The following is a 16806-nucleotide window of genomic DNA, read 5'->3' as shown; positions in this document are numbered from 1 at the left end:
CTCTCCTTGAGATGTAGAGAAGACGTGCTCGTAGAGGATCACCGGGTTGTCACTCCGGATCGCGGCCTTCATCAGTCCCTTCGCGTTGTATGGAGTGGAGCACGCCACCATTTGCAAGCCCGGGACTGACTGGAAGTAGGACTCCAAACGCTGCGAGTGCTCGGCTCCAAGCTGCTTTCCAACCCCACCGGGGCCGCGGATCACCACCGGGATCTTAAACTGACCACCCGACGTATAGTGGAGCATTCCAGCGTTGTTGGAGATCTGGTTGTAGGCCAGGAGCAAGAATCCCATGTTCATGCCTTCTACCACTGTCCGGAGTCCCGTCATGGCAGCGCCGATCCCCATTCCCGTGAAGGAGTTCTCGCAAATCGGCGTGTCCAGCACGCGCAAGTCGCCAAACTTCTCGGCCAGCCCCTTGGTGACTTTGTAGGAGCCTCCGTAGTGGCCGACGTCCTCTCCCATGACGCACACGGTGGGATCTCTCGCCATCTCCTCCTCGAGACCTTCGCGGAGAGCATCGAAGAGTAAGATCTCGTGCCTGGGAAACAAAAGATATGATCAAGCTTTGCAAAGAAAAGATTTTAGAACTATGGAAGAAAGAAGCTCACCCAGACTTTGCAGTAACTGGAGCGGATGTTTCACCCTTTGCGAGCATGAAACGTTGAGAATCTTTAGCAATTTCGACCGAGACGACGAAAGCAAATGGAGAGGAGATAGAACTTACCGCAACAGCTTTTAGCGCTAGGCTCTTGTTCTTCCTGCTAGAACTCTGAGACAACTCTCCACCAAATGCGATGGCATGGGTGTGAACTGTAGCAAAAGCTTTCGATCCAAAACCTTCCAAAACGAAAGAAGATCCTACCTCGGCTTGGAGAGAACTGGGCTTTCCCGCAAGACGAAGACGAAGAACAAGGCACCAAAACCTTTTGAGCCATGGCCGCTGCTGCCATATCCAAGAAACGGGAGCTCTCTCCTTCGCCCAAGCTCCTCCTTCCTAGCGAGCCCTCCAATCTATGACCTTCGACAATGCAAGCGCCTCGCCAATGCCGTCGGTTCTAGATAGCATCTGGACCGTCGATTTACCCATGCAAAGTATTAGCGGATAGGACTCCGCCACGTTAGCAATAGAATAAACATACACGCTGTTTGGTCACCAACACCTGTACTTCGTCAAATTCCATCGACAAGGAAAAAAGATATAGTAGACAAAATGAATCTATCAAATGATAGAAAACTTTGAAATAAAAAATGATGACAGATAGAAGAAGGGAAAAAAAAACATTTATCTAATAAAAAAAATATTATTCTTTTTGGAAAGAAAAGTAAAATTTTACTTGCTTTAAATAATAAAAAAAACATAAATATTTTGTTCTACTTATTAGAATAAATATTTCTAGAATTAAATATGGCACTTTTTCTTTTTAATCTTCTTTTACTTTACCTAGTGAATATTTAGCACTTATTTTATTACTTTTAATGTATCACTTAAAAATAAAAATAAAAATTCAGTAAAAAACATTTAGGTATAAAAATAAATAAAAGTAAAAATATCAGTATTTTATGGTATATAAAATATTTTTATTTATTTATAATTAAAAATAACATAAAAATATAGTTAAAAAAGCTTTATTATGTTAAGGTAAATAAATAGGTAAAAAATTGTTGGAAAGTTTGATATTTGAGATTTATTATAAATAGTTTAAAACATTGGTGTAGGTATATTAATTGTACATACAATAAAAAATCCAAAAAAACTTAAAAATAAAAATAATAATTTATTTTTATATTGTTTATATTATTATAACATGCTATCACTTCATGCAATGTAAAATTATATACCTATAAAATTTTATTATTTAAAAAGTGTTTAAAAAAAATAAATATTTTTATAAAACCTTGTGATATTAACCACAATTTTTATTTAAGATTTTTAATTTGCTTAAGAAAATTTAAATATCATTGTAAATTATACCATTTGCGAATACTACATTAAAATAATTCCAAAATATTTTATACAATTTAGCTTTGTCTCCTAAATAAATTTTTTTAAAATTATATAAAAAACTAGCCAAAAACTTAATATTAAATAATTATATAACTAAATTTAATTTCTTTATCCTTCTGATATATAGATTAAAAATTACTTATAATTATTAAAATAGATTACCTTTTTAATAATCATAATAAATATAATTGTTAAACAATAATATCAATAATATTTTATGTAAAATAGGTCATATTTCATATAAATAACTAAATTATAAAGTTTGATTTAAATTATATTTTTTTTAAAAAAATGTAATAGCAAGCAATTTTCTTTTAACAGGCTAATCAGTGTTAAGCTCATTTTTTTTGTATAATTTATAAAAGGCCATAGCTAAGCCTATTGCATATGAAATTTAAGTAATTTAAATTTAAATTTGACTTATTTATAATTTTTATTTTTTAATAATATAATTTTTTTAAGTATATTATATTGCATTTGTCTTAGTTTTTAATTATGTTTTTTATTTTAAAATAGTTAAATTTAAATTTTGTTATTACTTAGTTTTTAAGTTTAAATTTTAAATTCTAAATATTGTATAGTTGCCCTAACCCTAACCTAACTCTTATCATAACTATTCATTGTGAATGAAGTAAATTTATATATCCATTTTTTCTACAATTATTTGCTAGCAATTTACAATTTCTCCTGCCTTATAAAATGTTTTTGAGTTATAACTTAATAATAGAGGTGTGCTACAATATGATTGTGCTATAATGTTGAAATTATTATAAAAGCCTCATATATGGAATTGATGCCAGTATAAAATTATAAATAAGAATTTTATATGTTCTTGCATGTCATAGAATTTTGTTATAAAATAAAAGCTTTTTAAAATTGTAAATTTATATAATTGTTTTACTTATTATACATTTTTGTCCTATAAAGGTGTTATTTCCAAAGCTATGTGACAAATAATTTACTATAGGTGATAAATGGAATATATTGAAATGAGTATAAAAGAATGTAATAATTTTTAACTTTAATCAAGTGTTAAATAAGTAGTAGAAGGTCTTTGTGCAGATAAGATAATGACCCTTCTATATTTCTTTTGAGAGTATTATTGAAAGGTTCAGTCAGCACCAATTCATCTAATATTTACTTTTCAAGTTCATTTTATAATAATTATTATTCTCTCTAGACTCTATTTCTTAGCCAATTGCCATATGTTGCCATTTATTATTACATCGTGCAACAAAGTTAATCTTTATTCTTTATTTCATTTCTGTTAACGAGGTTTATAAGGCTCAAAAGGTTGAGTTGTTGATTCAGATATTTTATGATGGGTTTGAGAATTTTGCATCATTTGCTAATTATTTACTATTTTAACAATGTATATTTTTTATATTACCTTGAAGATGACCTTCTTTATTTTGTGGGGAGTAATCCTGATGAGCATTTGTGGTTAGTAGTACTTTTAATTTTTTTTTTGGAAACTTTATGTGAATTGCTTGTATGTTGCACTTGCTTGACTTAATCTTATGCTTTGTTGTAGCTAAACACAAATAAACATACAGAAAGTGAAAAAGAAAAGTGATTCAAGTCTTTCAATCCTTATAAAGGTTTTTATCAAGATCGTGAGTAAGGATAAATTTGGCATTGCTTAAGTACTCTAAATTTTGAGCATGTGGATGTACATTGATAATGGAAAGCTAAAGTACAAAAGAGACAGGGGTAGGGATTGAGTGTTAACTCTCCCACATAACTATTCTTATATAGTGGTAATTGTCATTTCTTTTTGAATCTTGATTATCAAGATTGTAACCTTGAGTGTCAAGGTCATAATCCTAACTATAAGAAAAATGCCTAAATGCATGGTTGTTTAGCTATGTTTCATTCTCCTATAACTAAATAAAGCTTTGTCTCGAGGCTCCTACTATTCCATTAGTTAGTTGGCTTTATTGGTACTAGAGTTCTTATGAGTTTAACCTTGAACTTATTGAGTTGCTAATGAAACTCCTCATCATCATTGTTCTCCTTGTCATACTCACTTTTATTATCATCTTCCATTACTATAAGCTACTTTGCTTTGAGAGTGTGGATTTCATTGTGGAGTTTTGCATTTTCTTTCATGAGCTAGTTGTTGATGCACTATGTCTCTATGCATACTATCCCCTGGAAGTACGTACTTTGAATGCTCCTTTTAAGTTGTTAGATGTTGCTTTAGATTTTGTTAAACTTTGTGTCAAGAGGTTGGAAGACAACAACATTGATTATAGCTTACAAAAACACTCATCTGTTCATCATGGAATTGTTGTGCAAAGTTTGTTGAGATTGGCATATGTGGCATTAGTTAAAAGTATTAGATTTTATCAACAAATTGGTGAGCAGCTGATGTGGCAACAGTGTAAATTTCAATCTGTGTATTAAGAAGTAAAAGCTTTAGTAAATATTAGATTTAATTAAACCTAAATAAGCTTAGTATATAGAGAGTTATAATACTATAAGAAAAAGGTGAAGATTTTACAATCATTTCTAATATTTTATTAATTTATAAAAAATATAAAGTTAGTTATGTTTTGAATACTCTAAGTACAAATTTTTAAAAAAGTGTGTAATATATAACATCAAAGTGTCACATTTAAAAAACTATAAACCCTTTTATTGTAAATAAAATTTTAAACAGTGTAGTATGAAATGATAGCTGAATAGTAATATAATAAATAATTACATGTTAAAATTTATCTAAGTGTAATAAAATATTTTTCTAAAAATAATTTAAATTATTTATTTTATTTTTAATATAATTTATTTTTATCAGTGTTGTTGATGCTCAAATGGCTCAAAACTTTCTATCTACTTGTTAATTATATTCTTGAGAAATGTCATTGATTTATTGTAATTATAGAAATAAACCCTTCTTTAAGAAGAGAATATTCTAAAATGGTTTCACTTTAATGTCATTCTTTTACCCTTCCCAGCTCTTATATAGATGGCCCCGGAAGTAGTGATCTTCGTGGCAGGCGACCGATTTGTCGATGAGAAGTTCAACTTGGAAGCAGCTGAATTCTTCCAAAAGATCTGCAAATGTGCACTGGATGCTGGAGGAGGCAGTCGCCTGCTTGTGGATCTTCCAAACTTCCCAGGAGGCTCGGATGGCTTTGATAGACTTCTCAAGGCCTTGCAAGAGCGTGGCAATCGGGTGGACGGGTCCAACGTTGCAGTTCTTCGTGCCGCCTCCAGCTTCTTGGAGATCCCACTCCTAGATCGATGGTGTGACCTGCTATGGATTCGCGAGTCTAGAGATGGCGACGCCATTGCCAAGCTCCTCGACAAGGCCCTGCCTACATTGACAGATTTGTCCACCCACGCCGAGGTATCGCTCTTCTTCTCGGATGCTTTGAGATTTCTTTCGATGCTGGAGGAATCGCTCGACAAGGTTTTCGAGAAGGTGATGTTTCATCTATCGAGCGAGCTTCTCTCCTTGTTCCTGTCCTGCTTTTTCGAGAAAAAAGTCCTCCCGTATGGTGCCTTTGTTCTCTGGGAGGTCGCGAAGTCCTTCGTCACTGCTCTACACAAGCTCATCTTCAAGGTTGGATGTGTGCAAAGGCTCCAGATTTGCCGCAATGCCGGGCTTTTCTCCGAGTTTCTGCTCAAGCATTTTCAAGAAAGAGTAGATCTCCATAAAGAACACATGAAGAAACTCCCTGATCGAGGCAATGTGGACGACACACTCGACGGCTTGCTTGCCATCTTTCCAGCTCTTGCGCTTTTGGATTTCCTGGCTGCTTCTAGTTCACGACTGAAGAAGATCGACCGCAACTTGATCAAGGCCTTGCAGATCGACTTCTTTGGGAATCTCCTTCCGTGCGATCAGAGTCGAAGAACTGGTTTTCCTGATTCCATCTCGGCTCTATCTCTCGCTAGAAACTTTGCGAGGCATCAGCCAGAATACACAAGGCTCGCCGTCCACTTCATGGAAGTCTACTTGCAAGAGTCGTGTCCAGGGCAGATGAATCTCGACGAGTTCTTGGAGGTCGCCGGCTTCATCTCCGATCGATCGACTGGTCACGACATTCTCTGCCAGGAGATCAACAGGTTTATAATGACCAGCATCGAGGACTTCGACAGGGAGAAGCTCCGGGAACTCTTGGCCAAAGTGGACTGCGCTAAACTCTTCGAGTTAAAGCTTGAGAGCGTCGTACTGGACAAGCTCGATCTGCTCCAAAGTTTCAGGAGAGAGATGCGTCTTCTCGACATGAAGATCAAGAGGAAATGTAGCTACTGTTTCGACATACCCACTTCCTCGAGCGATCAAGATTCCACCAGCGAGGAAGAATGCGAGCATCAGCGAAATCAGCATCAGCTCTCTCGCAAGAACAAGAGATCCAAAAGGTACGGAAAACTCTAGAATACTCTCTAAGTGTTTCCTGAGCTCGGAATCAATCTAGATCATCGCCGGAGACACAGCTATGGATCACGGTGGTCTCGCCCACGACAGGGAGCTCGTACACAGCGATGTTTCCAAGCAACGCGAGCGTGAGAGCGATCAAGAGAAAGGTAGCACATGAGCTTGTATCAAACGAGAAGAAGTGGCAGCTTTGCTATAATGGCGTGGCTCTAGACCCAAGGAAGACGATCCATCACTACTGCGTTGGCGATTTCTCGGTTCTGACCATTCAGGGGAAAGCTCCCCAGACTTAGTCAACGTTGGTCAACATACCAGCATCGAGGATTTAAGACGAGCATCGATCACGCCTTTCACTCAGTAATGATTTCTAAGGCTTTTCCATAGGTACCAAATTTCTACTTCTCTAACTTTGGAAGTCTTGGTTATGAGTGCGAGCGATTAGGTGATTCCATTCAGTAAGTCTCCACTTCAGCTTGTATAACTCTTTTAAGTTTCTTCTTTGAGATTCACATTTCATTCTTGTTTGAAGGCATGCAATGAGGGTGGCCCAGTTGTGCTCGGATACTGGCATAACAAGGATCCAATGCGATGTCCCCAACCCCGGCATTTCTAAAGGACGGAGAGCTCTAAACTTGGTCAAGAGCCTAAGACCGCTAACTCACAGGCCTGGAAGGTAGGCTATTGATTGCTCTGACTCGTGAGCCCAGGCCTCGAAAGCTTGAAAGCTTACCTTGGAATCTGGATGATGTCTTCGTCCGTGAGCATGAGCACAAGCGTTTGGCAGAAAAGTGGATCTTCGGCAAGGTTGAGTTCTTCTGGGATTTCTCTAAAACTCTGGGGTTGTGATCACAACTACAAGCCACCGCGAACTACACTTATCATACTAGCTCTCCTCACCAATGCCCCGAAGGTACAGAAACTCTGAGAATTTGCCCCCCAGGTCCACTCCTCATCCCTCGCAGCTCTGACGAATCTTGCAAGATCCGCGGCTATCACATTCCCAAAGGCACTGCGTTGTTTACTTTGGCCATGGGACGCGATCCAAGAATCTGGGAACCACCTCCAAGGAGTGTATACACCCTACGATGAGAGATTCCCAGGGCTAGCATTTCGAGCTCAATACCGTTTGGATCAGTTTGCCACTGAGATTGAGAACCCTCCAGTTGCTACTGTCTGGAGGATAGTTTCGAGAGTACATTGCTACTCAAGACTCAAACTTAATAGATGGTTTGTTATGTCCAGGGAAAGGTTTACACTCCTTGGAGGTGGTATAAGAGCTTTTAAATTGGAAGCATATTCTATTTGGTCTAATCCAAACATTTTGGGTTTGGCATTTTTCCCTTCTTTTATTACTTTAGGGCTCGTCCCAGCTATGGCTTCGTCGCCAATGGAGGACATGGTTGCCGACCTGGAGAAGCTTGCGGCGGCGCTCCCATCGTCACAGCCGCCATCGCCATCCTCGAATCCACGGCAAGGTCTGTCATTCTCGGTAGCAGGAGTAGGATTAGGCAGCGGCGGTGATGGCGGAGGCAGCGGCAGCTATGGCGAGCGCTGGGATCGACCGACGATGCCCTCAGAGCTTATGGACAGCACGCTCAGCCTGGATTTCGGCAATCTTGGGGCGGAGCCAGCGCCAATCGAGCCAAGAATCCCCGAAATATCTGGAATCGCTGGGGTTCCAGCAGCTCTAGCTCCATCGCCTTCCCAGAATGGGGAGAATGGGGAGAATGGCGAGAATGGCGAGGAACGGGGACGGCTTTTGATCCACTACGTGGGCGGCTCCATCACGTTCTTGCTCCAGATCGCCGTGGTTGCGTGGAGCGTGAGGCAGCTTCGCAGGGTCTTGGCTCGGCGGCGACAGATGCTTAGAGATGGACAAGGGGTGAGCGAGGCGAGGATCAATAGCCTTCCGTTCAGACCTGTGGATTCTCCGCTCTACTCGATGCTAAGTCCCAAGGCGGTGAGGAAGCTCGCGGAGCTGGATAGCGTGCCCTTCTTGCTCATCGACGTGAGGCATCCGGATGCTGTTCGTGCTAGCGCCTTCTCGCTCGAGTACGTGATCAACATTCCAGGTACTTCTTTCCACCTTTTGTTCTTGTTTGTTTTCCACTGTTTGTTTTGCTTGCTTGTTCTTTCTTTCTTTGTGTTTCTTACGTTTGGTTGTTTTGTTCTTACTTTCTTTGTTTGTGTTCCTTTTCTTTATTGCTCGTGATGTTTCTTGTCCCTTGTTTCACTGTTGGCTTCTGTCGGTGTTGTTTTTCGGGCTTTTACATCTGAAATTGACGTTCTAGCAATGCAGAAAGTGAAGTGAGAGCCTGCTTACAACTCGTAGAAAGCGTATGGGATAGCCGGTTTCCAGCAGCTAAGCAACCGACGAGAACCGCTATTCTGGTTTTTGTTTCGACGAGAGGACAGCGAGCACAACGGGCTGCTACTGTTGCTGCTGAGCTTGGCTTTAACGGGTGAGAGACAAACGTTATTCTTTGTGTCACGACTTACTCGTCGGCATTTATAGATGCTGTGTTCTTTCTGGAGGAATCCAGGCGTACATGTCCGATGCCGGAAGTTCCTACATCAATTTTCTGGGAAGGTTTGGATGCTTTCTTGCCGCTTGGTGAGTCATGCAAGACCTCATCTGTGTAGGTGATCCAGGGATGCTGTTGCATTCGTACTGCAGGAGGCGGGATTTAACGCAAAAGAGCAACAGCCAGGCATCCGGCCTCTGTTGATAGACGTTCGCAGATATGACGAGAGGTCCCTCTACGGCCACATTCCTGGCTCTTTACACATTCCAGGTACCAAATTCGTACTCACTGTAATCTTCTAAACAGCTGGAACTTGCAGTGGAAGAATGGCCTAAAGGCTTGGCTATGAGTGCGAGCGATTGGGAGAACAATCATCATTTTCCAAAGATTGAGGAGAACGACGTGGTGATTCTATACAGTGAGTCTCCACTTTAGCTTTACAACTCTTTTTCCTCATCATTTGTCATTCTTGTGCTTAGGCAGGACGTCGAAGCGAGCAATGTGGGTGGCCCAGTTGTGCTCGGATGCTGGCATAACAAGGTAAAATCAATAGAGGAATAGAAAAAGAAGTAGCTTGTCATGCTCTTTCTAGGTGCTATGTGTACAAACAAGGAGTTTCTGGATGGCGTTTGGATCCAACAGTGCTTCCTTATGATCGATACGAACAGGTTCTTACACTTTTCGTTTCGTTTTGGGAAGCTTGCTAAACGTTCTTGGTTATACAGGGAGATGCGCCACCCGAGCCGCTGAGTTTCGAAGTTGAGACTTACAACCGAGACGCTGCTGAGATCGAGCTAAGGCAAAAGGGGTTTATTGTGACGATCCAAACTCCAGCAGGTGATTGATCCTCTCAAGTTCTCATCAACCAAAAGTATATAAAATCTGTGGGAGTAATCGTCGGTATGATTTCTATCCGCTGAGCTCTTTGTGATGCTCACTCAGGTGATAAAGAAGACAAGATATATGACGAGATCATTCATGAGCTCGAGCTGGAAAAAGCACTGCTCAAAGAAATCGATAGCCGAGAATGGCAGTGCAACACTGGCTAAACGAAAACGCTCTTGGGAGTTCTTCGTGGAAATCGTTCTCCAGAGTTTCATGTCTACTCGTTATTCTCCAAGAGATGGAACAAAGAAAAAAAGAAACTCCAAACTCCACCTCCACAAAGCTTACTTCTTCCTGGTGAAAAACTTGTATCCACTGTAGCCCACAACTCCCCATCCAAAGATCACTCCAATCACAATCTAAGAAGAGGAAAGAAAAGAAATGGCTCGATCGACCGATGGAAAGGGGAAATCACGATTTCTTACTTGGTGCTCCTTCCAAGACATGGGGCTGAGCGGCGCCTGGTACCAATTCACTCTGTGCACATCGTCGTGCCCTGGAAAAGCGAACAAATCGCTCGCTCTAGATGTTCTCAAAGATTTTGCCCATACCTCCCGCGGACATCATCCGGCGTGGGACGATCTGGTGAGGCGAGGATGCCGGGCGCGTGAGCTTTGAAGCGATGGAACGAGCTGCCGTCGCCATAGCCGCTTCCTCCCCTCCGTTTCCACTCTACTTTTTTAGGGCTCTACCACAACGAGAGGTTTAGGGTTTTGTTGCTATGGAGCATCGCGCGACGGACGTTGCCGCCTTCTTCCAGCCGGGAGCTACATTTCCTCCGGATCGAAGGATCTTCCTTGCCGCGGCGAGATTGAAGGTAGAGATGGGATTTGCTTCGGAGAATCGATGAGTAGAAATCGATCATTCCAGGTCCTTCGGCAGCGGCAGCGGCTTGTTCTTCTAAGAGCTGCCGCTTTGTATGACAAGTTCGTGGATTTCGCGGTGGATAGCGTCTCTCGGTTCGAGCAGCTCGTGGAGCCGGATGAGATTGTCAAGGTATGGTGGAAAAGTTTGGAGTAGCATTCGGATTTCTCTCTTCTTTTTTTTCCAGAATCATGTAGGGGAAATTCTCGCGGAAGATCGAAGAACTGTCATCAAGAGCCATGCTTACCAGTCGAAAAAAATCCGGATGCTTCGCTCGGCTGTTATTGATGGTGGAGAGGCAATGCAGGTAAGAAGAACAAGGAAGACATAGCTTGTGATCAACTTGGTTCTTTGCAGGTGTTTAACATGGCCATTTTTCCAAGGCCTTGCTTCGATCTGCCTATCTTCTGCGCGGATTTCTTCACTTCGTCGTCTAGGAGCATTTTCGTCTTGTAAGTTCTTGTGGTTTGGAGGTTCTTTCTTTTTCCTCTTTAGGTTCTCTATGTTTCGCGATTGTGTTTTCATTCCATTTTCATTCTAGGCTTTTCCCTCTGCTTCTATAGGGATTTAAATCCGCTGTATAACGTCGAAGCCGACAAAGCTTACAAGGACAAGTACTACAGTGAGCTCCTGCCGTTAGTTAAAAAGCATAGCAAGGTGATTTCACAAGCTTCTAAGATTTTGTCAATGCTTTAACGTGTAGCACCTGGCTGCAGCTGCTTCCATGGGGTGAGAAACTTACTGGGGAATCGTTGCAGTTCTTTTCGCCGATCGTTTTGTGGTCAAAGCCCGAAAGCAACAAGGAAGTTGACGAAGCTATCTATCTGGCGTTTCAAGATTATATCATGGTAAAGCATCATAGAATTGCCAATGGTTTGGGTGTTGAACTGGATCCGACTCGCAGGCGTGGACAAGGATTATAGGTGCTGCCACAAGTGAGACCGATATCGATGCGATTTGTAGGAACAAAGTGGCTCACCACCGTTACTTGACATGGCGTGCTTCGAAGGTATGGAGCTTTTCGGAGATTCGTATCGACCAACACCTGTTTTACAGGATCCTGGACGGCCTGTCTTGAGAAGGCTTCTAGGAGAGGATCGATGCGAGGTACTGTGAATTGTTTCGCTGGGCCAAATAACCTTCGTTTCATGCAGCATTACATCCACGAGTTTCTGTTCAATGGACTGCATGACCTCGGCACCAGTTCCTTCACGGAGTACTTCCCAGAGTACAGGTGCGAGGACGGTACTGTCAACACCGCGCGCAGTATCATTGGGAAGTCTTACTCCGAGCGCCCTTGGAATGATACGGGGACTTTCATTCATCGTTCGGGCTGATAAGAGGTATAGAGATCTATAGGTTCGAGCTACGTGTAGGGATGAACACGAGAGTTGGGAGGCGCTCGAGTACGCATGTCAGCCTAGGTAAGCCGAGGCTGTGCGTGTGCGTTTCTCCAGAAAGCTAACGGACGAGATTTGATTTAGTGCTTAAACCGGGGGGACGAGGAGCGTCAGCACACGTGCTACACCTTTGAGAAAACGTGGTTCAAAGTTTTGAGGTGCGAGTCCTTTTTTTTCGCTGCCACTGCTGACTCGTTCCCGTGTTTCATCTGCAGCTTGTCCGCAAAGTGCTTGTGGGGAGTGATGTGAACGTACACACAATCCTCCTGTGCTGGATCGTGAGTCCGTTAGCTCTCAAGAGTGTGCGAGTATTCAATGGACTGCGTATGCCACCTTGGAGTTCTCTTGCTCCTCCAGGGAAGTACTCATTGGTGAGAAAAATGTCGTCGGAACGCCTCGGGGCCCCTCGATCTGGCGTCGCGGTTTATGCTTAATGGCATGGTGTGATGAACGCAATCACTGACTTTACTTGCAAACCGCTGTGTAGTAATGGCGTCTGTTACGTGTTGTTCCGAGGTTATGAATCTCTCATCAGAATCAGCAGCCTATCATTCCACGGACGACTATGAGCCGGATAGAGAGGTAAGACTTTCATACTTCGTTTGTATTCGAATATCCAGGCTTTTCTGGATCTGATCTTTACTTTTGCGAAGCAGATAAAGCTGGAGGCAGGCCATGAATATGGACAAAGCCGGGTGTCGCTTCTCAACATCATGAGAACGTGTGACTGCTTCATATCGAAAGGAAAGGAAGGAGAAAAATAAGCATTTTTTTTTTCTTCCACCGTCAGCAGGGTGGTGAGTGATGATTACTACGTTGTTGACAAATGGACGCAGTTTGTAATTACAGGCAGCGGAGCAGCGGAGCGCAAGGCAAGGACCGAGGCGGGACAGCGAGAAATGGTAAAAATCCTTGTTCGCTCTTTCTGTTCCCTCCTTTTCTAGCCTGGAAGAGTGAGGAGAGGAAACACTCCTTTGCCTTGCCTGATCTGATTCCTTTGGTGACATTTTGGCAGGTTCCTCACAGATAGCAGCTCTAGCAGGTGCTCGCAGGAAGGTGGCCAGAGAAGCAGTCTATCAATGAAGGAATGGAGAGAGACCTTGGCTGTAAGTGGACCGGGTCTTTGCCTTGACCCCAGCCTCCTCTTCTTGGAAGGCTATGTAGCCGGCCACGAAGTGGAGAGATTGGCAGCCGCAGTAGCAGCAGCACCAGGGAGATTCAGCAGCAGCCTGTGAGTGCCTTAATGTGTATGCATGATTGATTCTTTCCTGGTGGGCTTTTCTTTCGCGCAGTGAGAAAGAGATGGTTGAATCAATGGCTCGGGCTTTTATATACGGACTCAAGGACCCGCTCGCGAGCACCGGATCAGTATAGCAAAAACGTATAGCTTGTCCGCCGGTGACTACCTAGGTGAGTTTATTATTACTTAGTTTCATCGATCAGATCAGTCAAAGCAAAGCGTGGCTGCTTCTTCGATTTAATCACGCACGCTTGCTGTTTGTGTTTGTTGGGCAGGACTGGAAGAGACACGAACTAAACACACTCGGGTCGTGGAAACGTGCCATCGCAAACTCCAATGCAAACAAAACAGTGAGTTTTCTTAGTTTGTCGGCCAGGATTCCTGCTTACTTACGTTTTGTTCCAGCGTTGCCGCCGCTCACTCCATGAATCTACAGCAGAAGGAAAAACTTTGAAATCAACACAAAAAAAAAAAGCTTCTTTTGATGATCGTGAACACGAACCATTGCGCATGATACATAAATGAATTGCCAGAGCTCCATATATGTTTGTTTCTCCTCTATATGACAGAAATCGTATGAGCATTGGCGGTGGAGAAATCACCGCGACCAAACCCCAAAAAAAAATTCGATGCAATCGAAATGCTGACGACGATCATCCCATCCCACGAAAGAAAAATCTCACCTCCACGACGAGGAACAAGAGAGAGGCCAATTCTCCATCCAATCCACCAAGAACACTGTTCTTTCCAAGTAGCAAAAGAGAGAGAGAGAAGAGAGAAGAACCTCTTGGCGGCGATCGCGATCACATTGGCGGCCTGGTAGCTCCAGCGGCAGCGGCGGCCGCCCAAGAAGCCAGCAATTCCGGCGGCGGGATCTGGTGGTGGTGGTGGTGGTGGTGCGCCGCCGCCGCCGCCGCCGCCAGCCCAAATGGATCGTTCATCAGCTGGTGGATCGGGATCGATGGGGGCGACGAATTCCCGTGCTGCGGCAGACCCAACTGGCCGGAAGTGGAATTGGGACTGGGATTTGCCGCCGCCCCCGCCCCCGCGGCTGGCTGTTCTTCCGGAATCTCGCCATCTTGATCGTCCAGTGGCAGGCGATCGAACGCTGGGCCGACGAAGGAGGCGGCGATGACCATCACTGGAGAGGCCGACACCAGAGGACCGGCCACATTTCCACCGAGGACCTGTCCTTGCGGTCCCCCGGCCACGGACACCGCTAGCCCGGAATATGCCCCCAAGATGCCCGCGCTGGGCATTTGCTGCTGGAGGAATGCCCCGGAGAGGGAGATGAGCTCGAAGCGGCCTTGGAAGGAGACCGTGGAGGTGGCGGCGGCGGCGGCGGCGCGGGAGGAGGAGGGAGTGGCGCCGGTGGATGCGGCGGAGGAGGATGGCGGCGAGGAGGGCGGCGCGGAGGCGGCGGAGGAGGCGGGGGAGTGGCGGAGGAGCGTTAGGTTTGAGACGGTGCCACGCGCCGAGAGGACGCACAGCGCGCGCTGGCGCTTGCGGGCGAAGGTGGCGATGGCGTCCACGATGTCGGTGTTGGGCGCGATCTCCAGGACGTGGGGGCGCATCCCGGAGCCCGTGTCGCGCGTGATGATGATGGGCGGCTTGGGCTTGTTCTTGGATCCCGGCGGGCGGCCTCGCGGCTTGCGGACGGGGGCGACCACCTCGCCGCCGGATCCAGCACCGCCACCGCCGCCACCTCCGCCACCTCCGCCGGGAGATTTCTGGGCTTGCGGGCTTTGCTGGTGCTGAGGCTGCTGCTGCTGCTGCTGCTGTTGCTGGTGGTGGTGGTGAATCTGGTGGTGGAGGTGGTGGTGGTGTGGATGTTCTAGCTCCTTGTTCCCACTGCTGCTGTTATCTTCGTCCTCGGAGTGCTGGTGTGGAGGAATTTCTTGCTGCTGCTGCTGCTGCTGTTGCTGGTGCTGGTGGTGGAGCTCGAGCATCTGCTGGAATGGAAATGCCGCTGGAAACCTGGACGGATTCATCCTCTTTCTTTCCCTCACTCCTCGATCGATATGTCTATCTCTCACTCTCTCTCTCGATGATGGTGATGGTCGATGAAACCCAAGAGAAAGAACCACCCAAAGATCTCTCCTTTGTTTTGCTTACCACCCAGAATTCTTGATCATCCCGGCCGGATCATCCAGCGATTCTTTCTCTCGCTCTCTTCTCCTCCTGGCTGCGCCAAAGTTTATAAAATTCTCTATGCTACTATATACCACTGTTCAAACTAAGCTCCTCGTGGAAGATCTTGGAAGCTTCCACTGGTGGGACGATGCCCAAGAGAGAAAGAGAAGGACGAGCGCCGGCCATGGACTGGATGAAGGAGGAGAAGTTCTTATAGCGAGAAAGAAGAGAGGAGAAGAAGAACTTAGAAGAACCAAGAACGAAGTAGCAGTAAGTGAAGTGATCCGCGCGATCGATCGATGTCAATGCTGTGAGTGAGTACCAAGTGACCGCAGCATGACACAAGAATGCCCCACGGTCGCAGCGATGAATTTGGGCCTGGACAAAGCGCTGCTCGCTCTCACTGCTGCTACACTCACTGCTGCTACTGAGGAGGAGGAAAAAAAGAGAGAGAGAAAAAAAGAAAGAAAGAGAAGAACTTATGTCTGTCTAGCTATGAGCGAATGATCTTCTCCTCCCTTCCAGTTCTCCCTTGCTACAAGTTACCGCTATAGGTACTATCCAGGCTATGGAAATCTATCATCCTCTATCCATGGACTTATAATCACCATCTCCATTTCCCAAGGCAGCGTACTGCGATCATCGATCATCGCTATCATGATCCACAGGGCGAGGACGAGCAGCTCCTCCTGGATCCATCTCCATTTGCTGCAAACAGCACCACCATCGCTAAGCTCAGCTCCCTCTCTCTTCGATGGATCGATCCAGCAAAACTCTAGCTCCTGTTCATGAATCCGTGAGGGTGCAAGGAGGACGAATTCATCTCAAGAAGAAGAAGAAGAAGAAGAAGAAGAATCTGTGGAAACCCATGAACAGTTTCTAAGCTGCAAGACGATCCATTTCCAACTCTAGCTTGTGATCTTTCTAGCAAAAAAAAAAGGAGAAAAACCTCTCTAAGTTGTGAGTAAAAGAACCTCTCTTCCTGTTCGTCTCCAAGAATCCTAGAAACAGTGATGGGAAGAAAAACAATGCCCAAGTTTTCCTCATTGTCGCCATTGATTACTGTTAAGTAATGGCGTCTTTGTGACCGGATTAATTAGCAAGCGTGAAGCTTGTCGGTACTCGTTGGTCCAAAAAATGGCAGTGGTGGGATTCTAACGTCTGCTCCTGCCCCCTGTCACCGCCTGCGCTCTGGCCGCATTCCTTGGGACTAAGCACGCTTATGGTGACAGCAAATGCCCTTCTTGGGCATCTTGATAGAGATCGATTACCTCAAAGATTTGGGGACTAATCACTTGGGCTGTGCGCCTTTCTTTCGCGTGAAATCGTCGACAAGCTCCGTCTGCATCACCTTGATACCA

General features: G+C 44.5%; 3 protein-coding genes and 1 pseudogene across 6 annotated transcripts; 2 read left to right on the top strand and 2 right to left on the bottom strand.

Annotated features, from left to right (window-relative positions):
• LOC9638940 overlaps positions 1-1072 on the bottom strand; it is a 1643-nt pseudogene extending 571 nt beyond the window's left edge.
• A 6684-nt stretch (positions 1073-7756) lies between these two features.
• On the top strand, positions 7757-10016 carry LOC112348847. 2 transcript variants are annotated; one of them, XR_002993187.1, is made up of 8 exons: positions 7757-8470; positions 8698-8860; positions 8914-8988; positions 9051-9193; positions 9243-9341; positions 9407-9463; positions 9516-9591; positions 9649-9689. XR_002993187.1 is itself a non-coding variant. In XM_024682094.1 (8 exons), exons 1-8 carry the CDS (start codon positions 7771-7773, stop codon positions 9766-9768), a joined length of 1437 nt encoding a protein of 478 aa, XP_024537862.1. In that variant the 5' UTR covers positions 7757-7770; the 3' UTR covers positions 9769-10016. The 2 variants fall into 2 exon arrangements, 1 of the variants encoding a protein (XP_024537862.1); XM_024682094.1 differs by having other exon boundaries at positions 9403-9463; positions 9649-10016.
• Positions 10017-10517: 501 nt separating this feature from the next.
• LOC9638650 (phytochromobilin:ferredoxin oxidoreductase, chloroplastic) lies at positions 10518-13786 on the top strand. Its single transcript, XM_024682099.1, has 17 exons — positions 10518-10625; positions 10679-10804; positions 10860-10979; positions 11030-11124; positions 11236-11329; positions 11389-11520; positions 11577-11681; positions 11729-11779; positions 11827-12096; positions 12157-12230; positions 12288-12654; positions 12729-12869; positions 12909-12974; positions 13088-13303; positions 13365-13482; positions 13588-13662; positions 13718-13786. Exons 1-9 carry the CDS (start codon positions 10530-10532, stop codon positions 12007-12009), a joined length of 1002 nt encoding a protein of 333 aa, XP_024537867.1. The 5' UTR covers positions 10518-10529; the 3' UTR covers positions 12010-12096; positions 12157-12230; positions 12288-12654; positions 12729-12869; positions 12909-12974; positions 13088-13303; positions 13365-13482; positions 13588-13662; positions 13718-13786.
• Positions 13472-16471, bottom strand: LOC9638649 (AT-hook motif nuclear-localized protein 21). 3 transcript variants are annotated; one of them, XM_024682098.1, is made up of 3 exons: positions 13815-16471; positions 13706-13742; positions 13472-13643 (listed from the first exon to the last, which is right to left on the bottom strand). In XM_024682098.1, the coding sequence occupies exon 1, from the start codon at positions 15301-15303 to the stop codon at positions 14116-14118; it is 1188 nt and encodes a 395-aa protein (XP_024537866.1). In that variant the 5' UTR covers positions 15304-16471; the 3' UTR covers positions 13472-13643; positions 13706-13742; positions 13815-14115. The 3 variants fall into 3 exon arrangements, with proteins under 3 accessions (XP_024537866.1, XP_024537864.1, XP_024537865.1); XM_024682096.1 differs by having other exon boundaries at positions 13706-16471; XM_024682097.1 differs by having other exon boundaries at positions 13472-13742.
• Between the last annotated feature and the right edge of the window lie 335 nt (positions 16472-16806).

Source organism: Selaginella moellendorffii, unplaced genomic scaffold, assembly GCF_000143415.4.
Source record: "Selaginella moellendorffii unplaced genomic scaffold, v1.0 SELMOscaffold_33, whole genome shotgun sequence".
Classification (NCBI taxonomy): domain Eukaryota; kingdom Viridiplantae; phylum Streptophyta; class Lycopodiopsida; order Selaginellales; family Selaginellaceae; genus Selaginella; species Selaginella moellendorffii.
Note: the sequence above shows the minus strand (reverse complement) of the source record. Positions and strands in the feature narration are given on the sequence as shown.